The sequence below is a fragment of the Ahaetulla prasina genome, chromosome 10 (assembly GCF_028640845.1).
Source record: "Ahaetulla prasina isolate Xishuangbanna chromosome 10, ASM2864084v1, whole genome shotgun sequence".
NCBI classification, from domain to species: Eukaryota; Metazoa; Chordata; class Lepidosauria; order Squamata; family Colubridae; genus Ahaetulla; species Ahaetulla prasina.
Window position 1 is genome coordinate 14,449,988 of NC_080548.1, and position 17,279 is coordinate 14,467,266.

The 17,279-nt window shown below is 43.6% G+C and overlaps 1 protein-coding gene across 3 annotated transcripts in view; it reads right to left on the reverse strand.

The window, feature by feature from the left end:
- Positions 1–1,460: 1,460 nt before the first annotated feature.
- The window catches only part of UBXN11 (UBX domain protein 11), a 29,534-nt gene continuing 13,715 nt past the window's right edge, over positions 1,461–17,279 (reverse strand). For 2 of the 3 annotated variants that reach the window (XM_058196370.1, XM_058196367.1), the window contains 6 exons: positions 16,721–16,798; positions 9,381–9,501; positions 8,118–8,221; positions 7,216–7,286; positions 5,368–5,514; positions 1,461–3,667 (listed from right to left, as the gene is read on the reverse strand). In XM_058196370.1, coding sequence (XP_058052353.1) covers positions 3,514–3,667; positions 5,368–5,514; positions 7,216–7,286; positions 8,118–8,221; positions 9,381–9,501; positions 16,721–16,798 — 675 coding nt within the window. In that variant the 3' untranslated portion in view covers positions 1,461–3,513. The remainder of the gene's footprint in view (positions 3,668–5,367; positions 5,515–7,215; positions 7,287–8,117; positions 8,222–9,380; positions 9,502–16,720; positions 16,799–17,279) is intronic. The other variant, XM_058196368.1, reaches the window with a different exon arrangement.

Here is a 17,279-nt window from a genome sequence, read left to right on the forward strand (position 1 = left end):
TCATTTTACCCACCTTGGAAGGCTGAGTCAACCTTGAGCCGGTTGTATCTAAAATAGGATTTAGTGTTTGGGCTTTTTGCAACCATTTGTAATGTGAGACTGTCATTACACTTTTTTGTGCTGTGAAAATTGTCCCCTGTGTCCCACAGTTCAGTAGCCAGGTTTTTTTTCCCAGGAAAGAGACTTTGCACAATATTTCTCTAGCACTGAAGTATGAGGCAATGTGCGAGGTTGCCTTTTAGTGAAAATAATGCAAAAGGGACAAGAAATAGATAGATAAATACTTGACAGCATTTCTCAAGAAGACGTTAATGCATCCTGCCCTCTTGCTTTAAGGACCAATCAGCATCCTTCTCTTTGCCTCCCAGAGAGGAGGTAGTAAGTAAATATAAAATGTCAGCTGCTGTTGCACTTCACGGTTGTATAAGAAGTTGTCAAAAAAAGTTCCTTTGTTCATGGTACATGTTATTCATTTCCCCCCCCCACCCAAACTAAGTGTAGGTGGGAAACTCAGTTGGACTATGGCTAAATTGGCTTACTACAACTTCCCTCTTGTACGCAGACAATGCTGCTTTGGTTACAGTACAGATAAACATTTGGAGAATAAGTCTATTGTTCAAGGGGAGAAAGGGGTGTGTGTGGAGAAACACATCTGAGTACAACATGCAAAACCCAAACCCTAAATCATATTGGGCTTGGCTTGTTATGTAAAGTCAGTCAGTTAAGATACTAACTACAGTTAAGTATACCACGTTTAAGCAAATGTTGGCTGAGCATACAGTTATTAATGAGGGCGTTGTCCAATGGGAATATTTTTGGTATGTTTATGGTCCAAATGCCATCACACAGAATACTTTCTAAAAATTCTGGTTGAAAACCCAGCATCATTATTTTTAAACATCGGGAGATTGGCACCAGGTCTTGAAAACCAGAAGCCAACTTAACTGCTTTTTTGCAGCTGAGATCAATGGCAAAATACTTGCTCTGGCATTCTTAGCTTTTACAGATTCTAAAGAGTCACCTTCAGTTGAGTATTAGGCTTACCACATCTGTTCGGTAAAAACCCAGATGAGGCCCACACGGCAGCCATCAGCCCTAACGGTAACCACAATTTGTCAAACTTTATGGATCCAGGGTGGCAGGCTATTGTAGTGATTAAGAGACATATTCTCATGATGATGAAGCATTTGTCCACCCAACAGCACTTTCTGGGAAGATACCAGCTGAGTTGACTGCAAGCATCTTATGTGCGTAGCAAAAGTAAGTTGTGCTGAAACAACTGTGGTTTAGTAGCACCAAGAACTGATTTTTAAAGTTAAAAAAAAATCAACCATCTAGCACTGGGGTCTCCAACCTTGGCAACTTTCAGACCTGTGGACTTTAACTCCCAGAGTATTGGGAGTTGAAGTCCACAAGTCTGAAAGTTGCCAAGGTTGGAGACCCTTGATCTAGCGTATCTTTTGTGTAATGAATACATATCTGCAACTTTGTGGCAGGCTTAGGAGGAATGTTTTAAGATATTCCTCCTGGTCAGAAAGGCCTTGCACACACAGTGCCTGGGCTTATATAACACCATACCACTATAGATGCCGTTGCTGGCAAAATGTGTTTTTAATTATTAAAGCCTTCTATTTGCTCATGTAGCTTTCTGCATGAAAGGAACTGCTGCTACAAGGAGAGGAATTCTAATGCATAATTCAATCCCTACCCTGCTATAATTCTGGATGGTCCAAACCCCAAGGGAGGAAATACTGGGTATTGGCAGAAGACGTGGATGCTGAAGAAATCTAGCCTGCCTTCTTCTGAACCTCTACAAAGACCCAGAAGATGCCCGTTGCTTAATGCTTCAAGTCTTCATCCAAATAGATAACATAATTCCCTCAACACTCAAACTATTCACTAAGGCTGCATTACTATTACTATTAGTTTTCTCATCGTTCCTATCACCCATATCCTCCCACTTATGACTGCATGACTGTAACTTTGCTGCTTGTATCCTTACGATTTATATTGAGATGGATTGTTTCCCAATTGCTTATTTGTGCCCTATGACTATCATTAAGTGTTGTACCTTATGATTCTTCATGAATGTATCTTGGCTTTTTATGTACACTGAGAGCATAGGCACCAAGGACAAATTCTTTGTGTGTCCAATCACACTTGGCCAATAAAGAATTCTATAAAAGGATAGGGAAATTAACCTGTTCAAAAAATGGGACCCAGTGGGCAAAAAACTAGGGACAACAGTAAAAAATAAGCTTACTTTTGGACTTAACAAACTATCTGAATACCTCATTTTACCTACAGTAATAGCTACAATGAGTAATAAAAGGCTTAGTTAGGTAAGTCATAAAACGCTTTCTGTTGAAGGACAAGACAAACAATGAGAAGGAAGTTGCCCGGAACTGGTTGCATTATTGCACTCGGTCACTCCCACTCAACTCCTATTCAGATATGTTGATTCTCATAATCTCCTAACTGGAAGAACCAAAAGAAATGGAGTAGGGGGCAGTTGGGAGCTAAATTTGTGACATCCAGAGAGACACAACTGAGGAAAGCTCGTAGTTAGCACTTGCAGCTGTTCCAGGGGAAAAAATAAATAAATAGCTGGACCACTCTGGTTCTCCTTGGCTTCGGGTACTTGTCTGCTCCATACTTTAAATCTGCCCACAGAGACAAAGCTCTCCCTCAGCTCTCTGGTCCCCTTTGATGATTTTCAGGATGTCCTTATAGGGTAGAACAGGATCCAGAAATGTCTGCTTTTCCTGCTTAGGATTTACAACAGTTGGGAGTACAAAGAAAACGGTGCCATATCTTGCCTGGCAGGGGTGATGCCCCAAATGGGTATTGTGTTTTACAAAAGCTTTACGATGCTCAAGAAGTTGCCAGCTGGGCACTGACCGCCCAACTGTTTTTCTTGCGGAAATAGATGTTCAAGAAGTTGCCAGCTGGGCACTGACCGCCCAACTGTTTTTCTTGCGGAAATAGATGTTCAAGAAGTTGCCAGCTGGGCACTGACCGCCCAACTGTTTTTCTTGCGGAAATAGACTGAACGTTCCTAAAGGAATGGTAATAAAGGCCAATTTATTTCAGTTCCTTCCTGGCTGAGTAGAAGGAGACGAGTAAGGGCTAAAGTCTTTGCCTGTGTCAGGATCGGAAAGAAAAGTGTTGCATAAAGCTGGGGAATTCTGGGAGTTGAAGTCCACAGTGTAATGTTTACGAAACACTGCTCTCTATGTAAGCCATTCAACATTCCTTTAGTATGTTTGCCCTGGCTTGTTTACTTGGGGGACAAGGGAGGGGTGGGGCATCAGGCAGAATACAGTGGCTAGTTCTAACCTGTGTAGCTGGAACTACAAGTTTTACTTGTTTCCTCCCTGGGTCTGCTTTCATACAGTTAAGGCCTTTGGCTCGTATCCGAGCAGTTACCTTGGAGAAGGAGAAGAAGGCACACAACATCCTAGCTGAATGGCAGCCAAAATCCGATGCATCATCTACTGTGAACCATTACAGCTATTCCCCGCCTGCTTTGCTGGGAGAGAGTTTTTTCCTCAGCAGAAGGAATGCGTTGGGGACCAGCCCACATTCCTCCAGGGTCACGGCATTGTCGTTATATACCCGAAGGGGAAACGTGGTGAGGATCTCATAGGGCTCCAGCGCTTCGCCCCTAGAAAAGAATAGAACCAGGTTGGTAAGACAGATTCACTTCACATCTGCCCAATGTTTCCAATCCGGTGACCTTTCTGAATTCAGTTTTAGCAATCGCATTAGCGCTTAGACTTAGAGACCCGCTTCACAGTGCTTGACAGCCCTCTCTCAGCGGTTTTACAGAGTCAACTTCTTGCCCCCAAGAATCTGGTTCCTCATTTTACCCACCTCGGAAGGATGGAAGGCTGAGTCAACCTGGAGCCTGTCAGGGGTTGAACTGCTGGCAGTGAGCAGAGTTAGGCTGCAATTTTGCATTCCAACCACTGGACACCATGGAAGGAAGGGAGGGCGGGAGGCGGGAGGGAGGGAGGGAGGACATTATCCCACCTCCTCAATTTTATGCTGAAAACTAATCCTCTTCCTTTCTTTCCAAAACAGCAAGTCACAATACATTGCCTCCACCTATGGCAGGGGTAGTCAACCTTTTTATACCTAGCGCCCACTTTTGTATCTCTGTTAGTAGTAAAATTTTCTAACTGCCCACTGGTTCCACAGTAATGGTGATTTATAAAGTGTATCGTCATCTGTGCATGCCTCTCGCGCATCGTGGATTGGGTTTGGGGGGGGTGCCGGCTACAAGCTCTCCTTGTCTGTTACAGCTGGGTGGTGTGGGGAGAGATGCGCGAACTATTCTGGGATGAGGCTCTTTTGTTTGTGGTCACACTATAGCGCCATTTAGTTTCACTTACGTAACATGAACTAAACTTATGTGCGGGTGATACAAATAGTATATTTTCAGAAATTTAAATTGTCATGGGGAATTTTATGAAAACCTAATGAAAATGTTTTTAAATAATGCTATGAAATTTTTTTAAAAAGTCAATTAAATTTTAAAAAAGGAAAGTACTTCAGTATGGGACAAACCATGAAAGCTGGAATGCCCACTAGTGGGCGGTAGGGACCAGGTTGACTATCACTGATCTATGGCTTGCAAACAACTATTTCTCATTTGCTCCGAATATTGTGATTGCAGTGGGAGGAAGCCAGGATCTAGTGAAATGGTTGGCACCAGTGGTGGGATTCAAATAATTTAACAACCTCTTCTCTGCCTTAATGACCGACTGGGTGGGCATGGCCTTGGTGGGTGTGGCCAATGGAGGTGACAGGCAGGGGATGTGATAGGATGTGTGTCAGCCTCCTACACCCCCGGGAGCAAAAATGGGTCACGGGGGGGAAACATGCCCTCATGCACCCCATTTTGGGCCTAGGAGGCCTCCCTGAATCTGCCTGGGAGTGAAAACGGGGCAAAGGGGGGCATGCCGCACCCCCCGTGTCCCATTTTGGGCCTAGGAGGGCTCCTTGCACTTACCTGGGAGCCAAAATAGGGTGCGTGGGGACTCCTGGAAGGGGCGGGGCAGGAAGGAGTGGGGCCAGCCAGCAATTTAACTACCGGTTCACGTGAACCGGCCCGAACCGGTTGAATCCCACCACTGGTTAACATTCAGGAACAACCTACACCAAACTGCAGGAGACTAAAGTTGGTTCTGAACCCATGATTAATAAATGCTCCCAAGCCTCTTTTATTTCTTGATATTACAGTTGGCAAATTTGAAGCTTCAAATGCAAAAACAGGGACAGGGGCTTGTTTTTCAGTGCAAACCGATGTTTGCCACAATTACCATCATTCTCCAATTTTGCTAGAACCACTCTTCTTCCTACCTATTCTGAGCAAGATGTTGTCGCAAGTCTCCAATAGTCTCCGCGAAGGACATTTTGACAATGTATGTCTTCTCTCCATCCTCCGACTTTATCCGAAGAGTTGAAATGTTGCCGTCAGGCCCCTCTGTCTTCTGCTTCCCTTCCAGTCTAGGTGTTAAAGGGAGACGGTGATGGAAACCATGGTTTCTTTAAGGAGAGCAGAACAACCCAGGCACACTGGTAGGTGGGATCGTCCTCTTTAAAAAATAGATATAGTTCTGTCCTAACATTCTCCAGATGTGTTGGGTCTACCATTCCCAGAAAGCAGAGCTTTTAATCATGCTACAATCCCAAGACATGTGGACTGAAGAAGGCTACTAAACCTTTTCTTTATGTAATTTATGCTGGTTTTGTTTTTGGCACACAAATCTTTAGCACCCACAATCCCTCACTCTAGCACGCAAAACAGTCTCGGGGAAAACAGTGGCCTGCACATGTCGGGGGTGGGGTGGGGTGGAGAGTTACTAAATGATAAAATATGGGAGACTCAGCTTCTCGGGACAGATTAAGTGCATAATGGGATTAGAATAGAAAAGGAAGCCAAAGCATAAATTCAGCCTACTTAATTGGGTTGGTTATTGAGACTTGGCATGCTAATACCTCGTACGGTTGAGGAAAAGGAGCCAAACTTTCTTAAAAATGCCCCCAATTCTTTCAGATTTGCTTGTTGGATTGATCGATTTATATAAGCTATCCTCTGAAAATGATAAGAGGATGATGTACAAAAGAGAAGGGGGAGGGAGCCCAAATGAACACTAACATTTCTTTTTCACAAAAAAAAAAAAAAGAATTTTGGCAATGTCACACAAGATTTATATCCTTGTAAAATCAGGGATAAGGAAGGAGATGGATTCAGACCTCCAAACTGATCCATTTTAAGTCCATTTTATCTACATTTCCTAGCCACGAGACTTTCCACGGTCTCAAGCAATCCATCATCTCCGTCCCGGAATCCTAGCTCAGAGGGTTCCATATATAAAACAGGTGCTTGATCGCATGTAGGATTGCACTTCAAAACGAGGCTAAAAGGACTTCCTGATGCTACTCCAGCTTACTTGAGGTTTGGAGTTCTGCCATAATGAGGAGACATTCTGAGGAAAAGAACCAGTGAGGATTCTAGAGCAGGGGTGTCAAACTCGAGGCCCGGGGGCCGGATCCAGCCTGCGGGGTACTTAGATGTGGCCAGCGGGGCCACCCAGGAAACAGTGAAGAACTGGCTCGCAGTGCTTCTGCCAGCGGAAACAGGCTCCCGAGTTCTGTTTTCGGCTGCCGCAGCCTCCTACAACCCTCTGCCAGTGAAGACGGAGCTCGGGAGGGCTGCGGGCGGAGCCAGCCTGCGGGGTACTTAGATGTGGCCAGCGGGGCCGCCCAGGAAACAGTGAAGAACTGGCTCGTAGTGCTTCTGCCAGCGGAAACAGGCTCCCAAGCTCTGTTTTCGGCTGCCGCAGCCTCCTATAACCCTCTGCCAGTGAAGACGGAGCTTCGTCTTCACTGTCAGAGGCTTGCAGGAGGCTGCGGCAGTCGAAAACAGAGCTCGGGAGCCTGTTTCCGCTGGCAGAGTGCTCAGGCCACCACAGGCACCCAACAGGGGTGATGTCAAGCTGGCCACACCCACCCTGGCCATGCCCCCCCTTCTCCCCACCCACCCCGAGGTCAAACACAACCCTGATGCGACCCTCAATGGAATCAAGTTTGACTCCCCTGTTCTAAAGACTTGTTTTTTTGTTTTTTTTTTAATTTATATCCCACCCTTCTCCGAAGACTCAGGGCGGCTTACACTATGTTAAGCAATAGTCTTCATCCGTTTACCTCTTCCTCAGTGCTGTGAGGCTGGGCGTCTCCACCAAAACTACTTCGTGGCTTTGTGCTCCATCCAGGCCCTGGAAGCAAAAGAGGGAAATGTAGGCCAATGTTGGAATGCCCTAAAGAGACATTAAGTCAGATGATGCCCTTCTGGTCAAGCAGCCCACATGTTTAAAGATCAAAAAGAAAGGAAGCGTTCTTTACTAGAGCTATTTTAGTAAAGAACAAGAAGGCTTGGTTAATCATTCTAAATAGCTTTTTGAGATCTCGGTTGTTATTCGTTTTTTGGAGCTGTTGTGACCCCAGGCCCAAGTAGGTAGTAGGAAACTCAGTCAGTGAAAAAACAAACTTTATTCGAACAGCTGAGAATTACTTCATTCTCAGCGTAGTTTAACTAAATTAAAGCAAATTCCTCCCAACACAAATTCCTCAGTCCTATCAGAAACCTTGGTCCAATTAGGCAAACAGCCGAAGGCCTTTCTTGGCAAACATTCAGAAGATACCGATACAAAAATAAATGCAAGAAGACGGAACTACCAACGTTGTTTTCCAGCAAAGCCCAAATGCCGTTGCTGGTCTGTTTTAAGCCTTATGGGAGGGGCCAATCATTTCTTGGCCTTATTCCGAGTTGTCCTCTTTGCTTGAGCTGCTCTTGCCTTCTGGCAGCTCTTCTCATGCGTGCATTAGGAACAGGCTCCACCTGTTCCTCTGCCTCATTACTATTAGTCTCTGGAGGCTCACTCCCCGATAGCCCAGGCCCTACCTCAGCCTCTGACTCAGAGCCCTCATCCGGACCTTCCCCAGCCTCATCACTGTCTGACTCCGTTGCCAGCTCTGCAGGCTGCTGGCGGACCACAACAGGAGCTTTGAAGAGGGGGATGCAAAATTAGAGAGGGGGAGCATCTTACCTGAAGGGTCTTTTTAAGATCTTCCCGGATATCTATCACTTGCCCATCTCGAACCAGTGACTTTGGAAGTTTGTTCAAAAATTGTTCCATGGTGAGCTTGGGACCTGGCAAAAAAAAGGGTTTCACAAGCAGATGCTTTTCAGGGTATGTAGACAATGGCAAAGCCATGCTAAGATTTCATTTAAATTAATTTAAATATCTTTCTTTTCTGGGGAAAGTCCTCTCAAATTTAGTTGTATTAAAACTACCCACAACTGTATGAGAAACAAAAAGAGGGAGCACTAGGCATGGCAGTTTGAGTTCCTGAAAAAAATTGGAATATACACCTAATACAGAAACAGATTTTTAGCACAAAAGGGAATTCTAGTGGTCAAAGGGTGAAACCAGGGGTGAAATGCTCCCGGTTTGGACCGGATCGCCCAATCCGGTAGCGATGGCGGTGGGTGGTTCAGAGAACCGGTAGCAAAAATCTCTGCCCCCTTCATGCCCAGCTGAGCCACGCAATCATCAGAGGTTTTCTTTTTACTTTTAAAAGCATTTTTTCTTTGGCTAAAAAAATGCTTTTAATTTTTTTTTTTTTTAAAAAGCCTCTGATGATCGCATAGCTCAGCTGGGATCGTTTAAATCTTTTAAAAGCATTTTTTCTACAACTTCTTTTGCCAAAGAGGTTGTAAAAAAAATCATTTAAAAGGCTCCTCTGGCAATCCCAGCTGAGTTGCCTGATCATCAGAACCCTTTAAAAGCATTTTTTCTACAACCTCTTCGGCCAAAGAAGTTGTAGAAAAAATGCTTTTAAAAGGTTCAGACAATCCCAGCTGAGCTGTGCGATCATCAGAGGCTTTTTTTTTTCTGTGCAGTTCGGAGACACCCCCCCGAAATCCGACTCCTAGCTGCTCCCCCTGCCCCCCCCCAGGAGTCACCAAGCAGCAGGTTTTGGATGCAGGGTACGGGCAGAAGCTCGGGAAGGGCGAAAAATGGGCCTACCAAAAGTTCGGGAAGGTCAGAAACAGGCCCATTTCTGGCCTCCAGAGGGCCTCCGGAGCCTGGGAGGCTGTTTTCGCCCTCCTGGAGGCTCGAAGAATGCTTCTGGAGCCCAGGGAGGGCAAAAATGCCCCCCCCCCCGCTGTGGCGCAAGAGGCCGACTAAGCCACGCCCACACCCACCCAGCAACCAGGCAGAGAACCCCTTGCTAAAATAACCCCTGCTTATAATCATTGGAGTTGGGTGGCTGATAAATTTGAATAAAAACAAACCAATCATCACCTGAGATTTCATTTGTCTCCTTTATGCCACTTGGTTTGGAACGCCCAACAGCCTGGCCAAAGCCAGGAAAATACCCTGGCCGTTTCCTTTCCTGGAAGAAGACATCTGTCTTGTTGGTGACCTATGGAATAAATCCCGCTGATGTTAAGTAACCCTGTCGGATTCCAGACTCCAGAGGTCACTGTTAGACTAAAAAGCAGATGAAACTGGATGTCAGCAGCAATAACAAATGCTATGGAAACAACCTCTTCCTTCTTCTGTCAAAATTCAAAGGAAATACCACATTTCAGACACCAGAAATGTAAGCATACCTGATAAGACCATGTTATAGGAAACCAAGAATAAGTTGTCTTGGACATAATGAACTGAACATTATGACACAATAAATGTATTGGTCTTAGAAAGGAAGTTGCAGAATGAATGCAAAATAAAAAGTGTTAGAATTTTTTTTATTTTTTTTTTATTGGCCAAGTGTGATTGACACACAAGGAATTTGTCTTGGTGCATATGCTCTCAGTGTACATAAAAGAAAAGATACGTTCATCAAGGTACAACATTTACAACACAATTGATGGTCAGTATATCAATATAAATCATAAGGATTGCCAGCAACAAAGTTACAGTCATACAGTCATAAGTGAGAGGAGATGGGTGATGGGAACGATGAGAAGACCAATAGCAGTGCAGATCTAGCAAATAGTTTGACAGTGTTGAGGGAATTATTTGTTTAGCAGAGTGATGGCCTTCGGGAAAAAACTGTTCTTGTGTCTAGTTGTTCTGGTGTGCAGTGCTCTATAGCGTCGTTTTGAGGGTAGTAGTTAGAAGTTATAGTAGTTGTAGTAGTTGTAGTAGTTAGAAGCCAACAATGGCAGGTATCTAGCAATAATCAAGATGCTCAGATAATTAAAACACACGAGTCTTTCACAACCCCAAATCCTGATAAAATCAACAGAATCTATACAAAATGACAGGTCACCTACATTTTTCAGCTCCTGTGGAGAGAACATTTATCTTTCTTTCTCATGGTCTTTTAGGGGGAAACCATGAATATATTCCAGACATTATGAACAGAAAAAAGTTTCATTTCATAAATGAGTAAACTATCTGACAGGCATTTGCAACAGTGATACCACAATCCAATTATATCATGTACCATACAGCTAGTCCTCAACTTATGACTACAAATTTCCATTGCTGAGCAAGGTTAATTAAGTCACACCTGATTTTACGCCCTTTCTAATTTCCTGCCATGATTACTAAGCGATTCACTGCAGATGTTAAGTGGCTCACATGGTCATTAAACAAATCCAGCTTTCCCCATTGACAGCTTGAGAGAAGTTGTAAATGGAGAATCGCGTTACTTTGGGAGGCTGCAACTGTCCTAAATATATTCAGGTTGCCGGGTGCCCAAATTTTGTTCCCTTGACTGTGGAGATGCTGTGAAGATTGTGTGAGGAGATGACTGGTCACGTAGCTTTCACCACTCTTGCAAACAAGTAACTTTCTTCAATGGTGTTGTGACTTCGAACAGTTGCTAAATGAATGGTTGTAAGCAGTGGTGAAATCTGAACCGGTTTACTACCGGTTCGCTGGCTGTGCATGTGTGCTGTGTGCGCATGCTTAGTGCGCACCACACACCAAATGCGAGGTGTGCGTGTGTGCACAGTGCATGCCAAAAGGAGGCATGGAGAAAGTAGAACAACACGCGGGGGGGTGATCAGCTGTGGCGAGCAATTTTTTTTTACTTTTAAAAGCATTTTTTACAACCTATTTGGCCGAATAGGTTGTTACAAAATGCTTTTAAAAGTAAAAAAAAGGCTCTGACGATCGCGCGGCTCAGCTGTGATCATCAGAGCTTTTTTTAACCTTTTAAAAGCATTTTTTTACAACCTATTTGGCCAAACAGGTTGTAAAAAAATGTTTTTAAAAGTAAGGCTCTGATGATCAGCTATGATCGACAGAGCCTTTTTTTTAAAATCTTTTTTTACCGCAAGCGAGCAAGCTGCAATTGGGTGGGCATGGGCGGGGGCCCCAGGGATTTTTGCTACCGGTTCTCCTAACCATCAGCCACCATCGCTACCAGATTGGCTGATCCGGTCCGAACCGGGAGCATTTCACCCTTGGTTATAAATCAAGGATTAGCTGTATGCCACATGCTAGCTATTGCTTTGGCTTCTCCCGAGCTGAGGCAAGATATAACCAGAGCCCTCCATGGCAGAGGCAACCTATATTTCCAGGATACAAAGGCGCTTTTCCAAGAGGCAACTAGATCTCACTCTGTGTTCTCTACATCCAGTGGACACAGTGGTGAAATGTAAAATTTGTTACTACCAGTTCTTGGGGGGGGGGGGGGGAATGTGACTGGGTGGGCATGGTCAACTTTTTTTTTTTACTTTTAAAAGCATTTATTCTACAACCTCTTCGGCCGAAGAAGTTGTTAAAAAATGCTTTTAAAAGCCTCTGACGATCCCAGCTGAGTTACTTAATCGTCAGAGGCTTTTTTTTTCTTTTAAAGGCAAAAAAAATGCTTTTAAAAGAAAAATAAGCCTCTGACGAACAGGCAACTCAGCTGGGCTCACCAGAGGAGCCTTTTAAAAGCATTTTTTCTACAACCTCTTTGCCAAATTTTAAAAGGCTCTGACGATCCCAGCTGAGCCGCCCAATCATCAGAGGCTTTTTTTTTTTACTTTTAAAAGCCTTTTTTCGGCCGAAGGAAAAATGCTTTTAAAAGTTAAAAAAAAAACACCTCTGATGATCGCGCAGCTCAGCTGGGCATGGGGCGGGGGCAGGGATTTTTGCTACCCGTTCTCCGAACCCCCTGCCGCCATCGCTACCAGATCGGGTGATGCGGTCTGAACCGGGAGCATTTCACCCCTGACTAGAGAGATTGGGAAAATAGGAGCTGCAGTCTAAGACTTCAAGAATGCACCAGAATGCTGGGCTTTGACTTTGCCACTCTATTTCCTCCTGTCTGCGTTTCCTCTCTAGAACTAACCAAGCATTCATTTTTAGGGCCCACACCCCAACCCTCAACTGCTAAAGGAACAGATGTTTTCCTCAGCAGTCACCAGCCCAAAGTGCAGACGGGCGGGTTTTAGAAACAGTGGCCCACATTTCCCTTTTTTCAACAAGACTTTCCCATGCATCTCTAAACCATGAAAGTTTAAAAATGTAATAAAATTCCCCCACCCTTGGGTATATGAGGCAAATAACCCTACCTAAATGAGGCTTGTCTCTTGACAAAGATCAGTAAAATGATGATGTGTTTGATGTATTCTAGCTGTGTTCTAGCTGATAATATGTTCAAGAAAGTTCAAAAATAAATTCCAGGCATCCGTAAATGGCCTTATAATTTTCCTCCCGCGCCTGAAACTTGCTGAGTGTCTAAATTGTGCGGTCTCTTTCATGTACTGCATTCTCTTTCAAGAGGCAGGGAGGGGTAGATTTGTTAAATGAGACACGTCCTAGGACCTTATTCACATCTCCAAACCTCCTACTTTTGTGTAAGATATGCATTTCTTAGTTGAAGGCAGGATGGGGTACCTAGAGTTTCAGGACCACATGGAGCCCCTCCAAAGAGATTTTCTTTGGGATACCAGAATCTGCTGTGAACAAAATGGACAGGGTGATTTTCTACCCTTTGGAGATGGGAAACAGAAATCTTGTAGAGCAGGGATGTCAAACTTGATTTCATTGAGGGCCACATCAGGCTTGTGTTTGACCTCAGTGGGGGTGTGAGGGATGGCCAGGGGGGGTGGCCAGCTCAATGTCACTCCTGTCGGGGGCGCCTGTGGTGGCCCGAGCACTCTGCCAGTGAAAATGGGCTCCTGAGCTCCGTTTTTGGCTGTGATAGTCTCCTGTAATGCTCTGCCAATGAAAACAGAGCTCGGGAGGGCCGCACACAGCCCTCCTGAGCTCCGTTTTTCCTGGCAGAGACACCGTGGGTCAGTCCTCTGCTATTTCCAGGGTGGCCCTGTGGGCCAAATCTAAGCACCCCCCCCAGCCCAAATCCGGCCCCCGGGTCTTCAGTTCGACACCCCTGTTGTAGAGTAAGATCTAACACAGACTGAATACAGTATAGAAAAATAAAAACTCTCCCAATCCTTAAACTGGAAAGAAACTCTGCTCACATAGAGCTGTTGATGAGATAGAACAGTGATGGCGAACCTTTTTGCCATCACGTGCCAAAAGTGGGGGTCGCGTGGGGGGGGGTGTCACGTGCATGCCCACGCCCATAATTCTATGCACCCTGCCCCCATGAATACACATGTGCTCCCCCCCCGCTTTTCGCACAGTGGGCCCAGTAGGCCCGTTATTTGCTCTCACAGGCTTTAGAGCCTTTCTAGGAGCCTTGGGAGGACCAAAACAGCCTCCCCCCTGGAGGTCCTGCAGAGGCCGGAAATGGCCCATTTGCCAATTTCCGGTGGGACCGGAAGTTGGCAAATAGGCCGTTTTTGGCCTCCGGAGGGCCTCCAGGAGGGTGAGGAAGGCTGTTTTTCACTCTCCCCAGCCTCCTAGCAAGCTCTGGAGCCTGAGGAGAGTGAAAAATGGACCTACCTGAGGGACCAAAAGTTGGCAAACAGGCCCTTTCTGGCCTCCGGAGGGCCTCCTGGTGGGTGGGAAAGGCCATTTTGGGGCCCCCAAGTCCTAGAAAGGTTCTGGAGCATGAGCAAAAAACAGGCCTTCCCCACCCCCACCAGGCCCTCCGGAGGTAGGAAACAACCTGTTTCCCTATTGCAGGTGGGCCCAGAAGGCCCGAAAATCAGCTGGCTGGAGCTGAGCTCATGTGCCCACCAATATGGCTACACGTGCACCTGTGGCACGCGTGCCATAGTTTCGCCATCACAGATATAGAAGAAGCTTTTCCAATAAAATTAAAACTCAAGGACTTTCCAAGTCTGTTTGGATTTGCCACAGTTCTGAACTAGGTGGTACCAGTCCATAAAGTTCTGGCTGTTGCAGCATCTGTAATGGAATGTAAGGATGATCTTGGGGAACGAGAGGAGGAGATGCTGCCCAGGAAACGATTAGACAAGAGAGGCAGGAACCTGCAGCTACTTTACAGAGAAAGAAACTGAGGAAAGACCTGCACTAATGAATCAAGTAGTTAAAAATGGAGGCAAAATTTGGGCCTTGGGCCTTGCAAGACTTCGTTCATGTAGCTTTATAGTAATGTAGAATTAGTTTTGCCATGTTTCCTGTCTGGTTTATGTGGGAGGGTCGGAGGGCCGAGCACCCCTGCAGCTATGGGACTGCAAATGGAGCACTCAGCGACTGTTCCAGACTCCCGACTGTCACAACATGCCATAGTCATGTGATCATGATTTGCAACCTTCCCCACTGGCTTTCCATGAAACAAGTCAGTGGGGAAGTGGGCAAGAAATTGGAAGTCATGGTCACAACCTGTGCAATTCTTTCTTAAGAAGTGTAACGAGGGACTACCGGAACTACTGTCACTAAGCAATGTGGTCATAAAATGAGACTGGTCTGTTTTCAAAGTCCACCAGGGAAGAAGAGGGAAGAGCCATGCTGTAATAAAGTTTCTTCTTTAGAATCAGTTTAGCATCTTATCTTCAGCAGTTCTATGTAGGATGTTTAATAAAATAAATATATATTCGTTGCTTGTATCCTTACGATTTTTATTGATATTGATTGATTCCTGATTGCTTATTTCTTACTCTATGACTATCATTAAGTGTTGTACCTTTGAATTCTTGATGATCTTTTCTTTTATGTATACTGAGAGCATCTGCACCAAGACAAATTCCTTGTGTGTCCAAACACACTTGGCCAATAAAAAATTCTATTCTATTCTATTCTATTCTATTCTATTCTATTCTATTCTATTCTATTCTATTCTATTCTATTCTATTCTATCTATTCTATATAACTTGCCAATTTTGCCCCTGTGGTTCCAGTTCTGTTAAATTCATCCTATATATGTTGCTATGTTATTTCTTTTATGCACACAGGCAGAAAAGCTTCATATTTCTTGTTGTTAGCTGACCCAGGACAGCAGGAATTAATATGTGCAAGCCCTTGAATTTGATGTGATGAACAGCCTTCAAAGGATCTCTTTAGGCTTTTTTGTACTTTTGGTATGCAAAAGTCATTTTACTTTTATTTTGGGTTAGATTTCAATAAATAAAACTGTATCTGTATCTACCTTGTGATAATTATAATTATAAAACGAGGAACTTACATTTCACGTTGCTTGCTTGATTAAATTGGCAAATGTTTAGCTAGACAGTAGCACTTTGCCAATTTTCACTAATCTTAAAAAAAAGAAGTCAGCATTTGGTAAATATTTGGTAAATATTTGGATCAGAGATCATCAGAAACTCCAAAAATTTAAAACACTAAGAAACTGAAGGCTTAATTTATACAGATTCCTACAATTCAACTGCACTTGTCTTTTTTCAATTAAAAAAAAATCTATTTGCTGTTTAACTTTTTCTGTTTCCAACTTGTGGGTTTACTATTTTTCCATTCTTCCAAAACAAACTATCCTAATAATCTCTAGTTAAACTGTCTTTTTATTTATTGCTTTTTTTAAAAAAAATTACATTCTGATTTTTGACTGTTGTAAAGATGGTAAAGATTATTTTTTTTTAGAGACAATATACTTTTCATGTTTCCAGTAATTTTTTTTCTCCGTTGTTTCCCTGAGTCACATAATGAATATTTAAACTGATTTTTCTAATAGAATTTGATCTAAATATCCAGTGGTATTCTTAAACATTGTATTTACCTACTGAAAAATATCTTTTAATTTTCATTAGTGGAAACTGCTACTACTAGTAGATGGTTTTTAAATGTTTATTATCTGTATTTAAATAATAAAACAGTATTTTCAAAAAGGAAACTTAAAGAAATGCAAACTAAGAAGAAAAAGGGGGGAAAAACCTATCATTAATAGAGTTACTTCAAAGCAAAAATACAGAAATGACAATTAAGCTGTTCTAAAGAAGGTTTTAGGAGAAAAATTGTTCCAGTTTCTGATACAACAAGCATTCTCAGTTCCTCAAATGGACTGATAATTAAAAAAAAAACTTTCACAGCTTGCAAAAACACCCAACAAAAATCAGTTGCCTGTTGTTTGAAACAATAATTAGGTACAATAACTTGACCAAAAAGTACTCCATCCATAGGTCAGTGACAGTTTAACTAACCTCATAGAAGCGGTGCTGATTGTATGGATCCATTGTCATAAAACCACAGAATCAACACAGAATTAAGTTGTAGTAGAGTATCTTTTTGTAGGCATGATGACCTCAAAATCTTCAATTCTGACAAACAAGAAACCAAGCATTCAAAAACAGGAAGCTATAAAGATATACCTGAAATGGGACACCATTGGGGTAACGGCTTTGCAGTTCAGACGGGAAAAAGCCATCCATGATATCTCGCAGGCAACGCTGAAACCACAATCAGAACCAACTCATTAGATTTCCCCCAGAGTGACAAAGCAATTGCAATGGAGAAAACCTCAAATTATTTGCCTGTTGACACCTTATCTATTTCCGTTTATGTATTCCCCTTTATTGGGACAGAAAATATTTATTGTTCCCCACCATTTAAAAAAAAAGGAAAGAAAGAAATTAAATGGGTCAACATTTTCCGTGGGAAAATTTATGGACTCCATCTGAATTGAGTAGCAATGGCAGACAGGGAATGGCCTGGATAAAAAGAACCAATCAAACAATCTTAAAAAATGCAGGCTTGGACATGAGAAGACCAATGAGTGACCCAGTCCGAAACTAGCCTTGGTTACTGACTATCTGGTGAAAACTGAACATCAAGGGGTGAAAGCCACCCAGCCCAGCAATGATAGCAACCAATAAAGATGAGGCCAAGAATAAAAGAATTAAATAAAAAGGAGGGCTAGACAGAGACCTA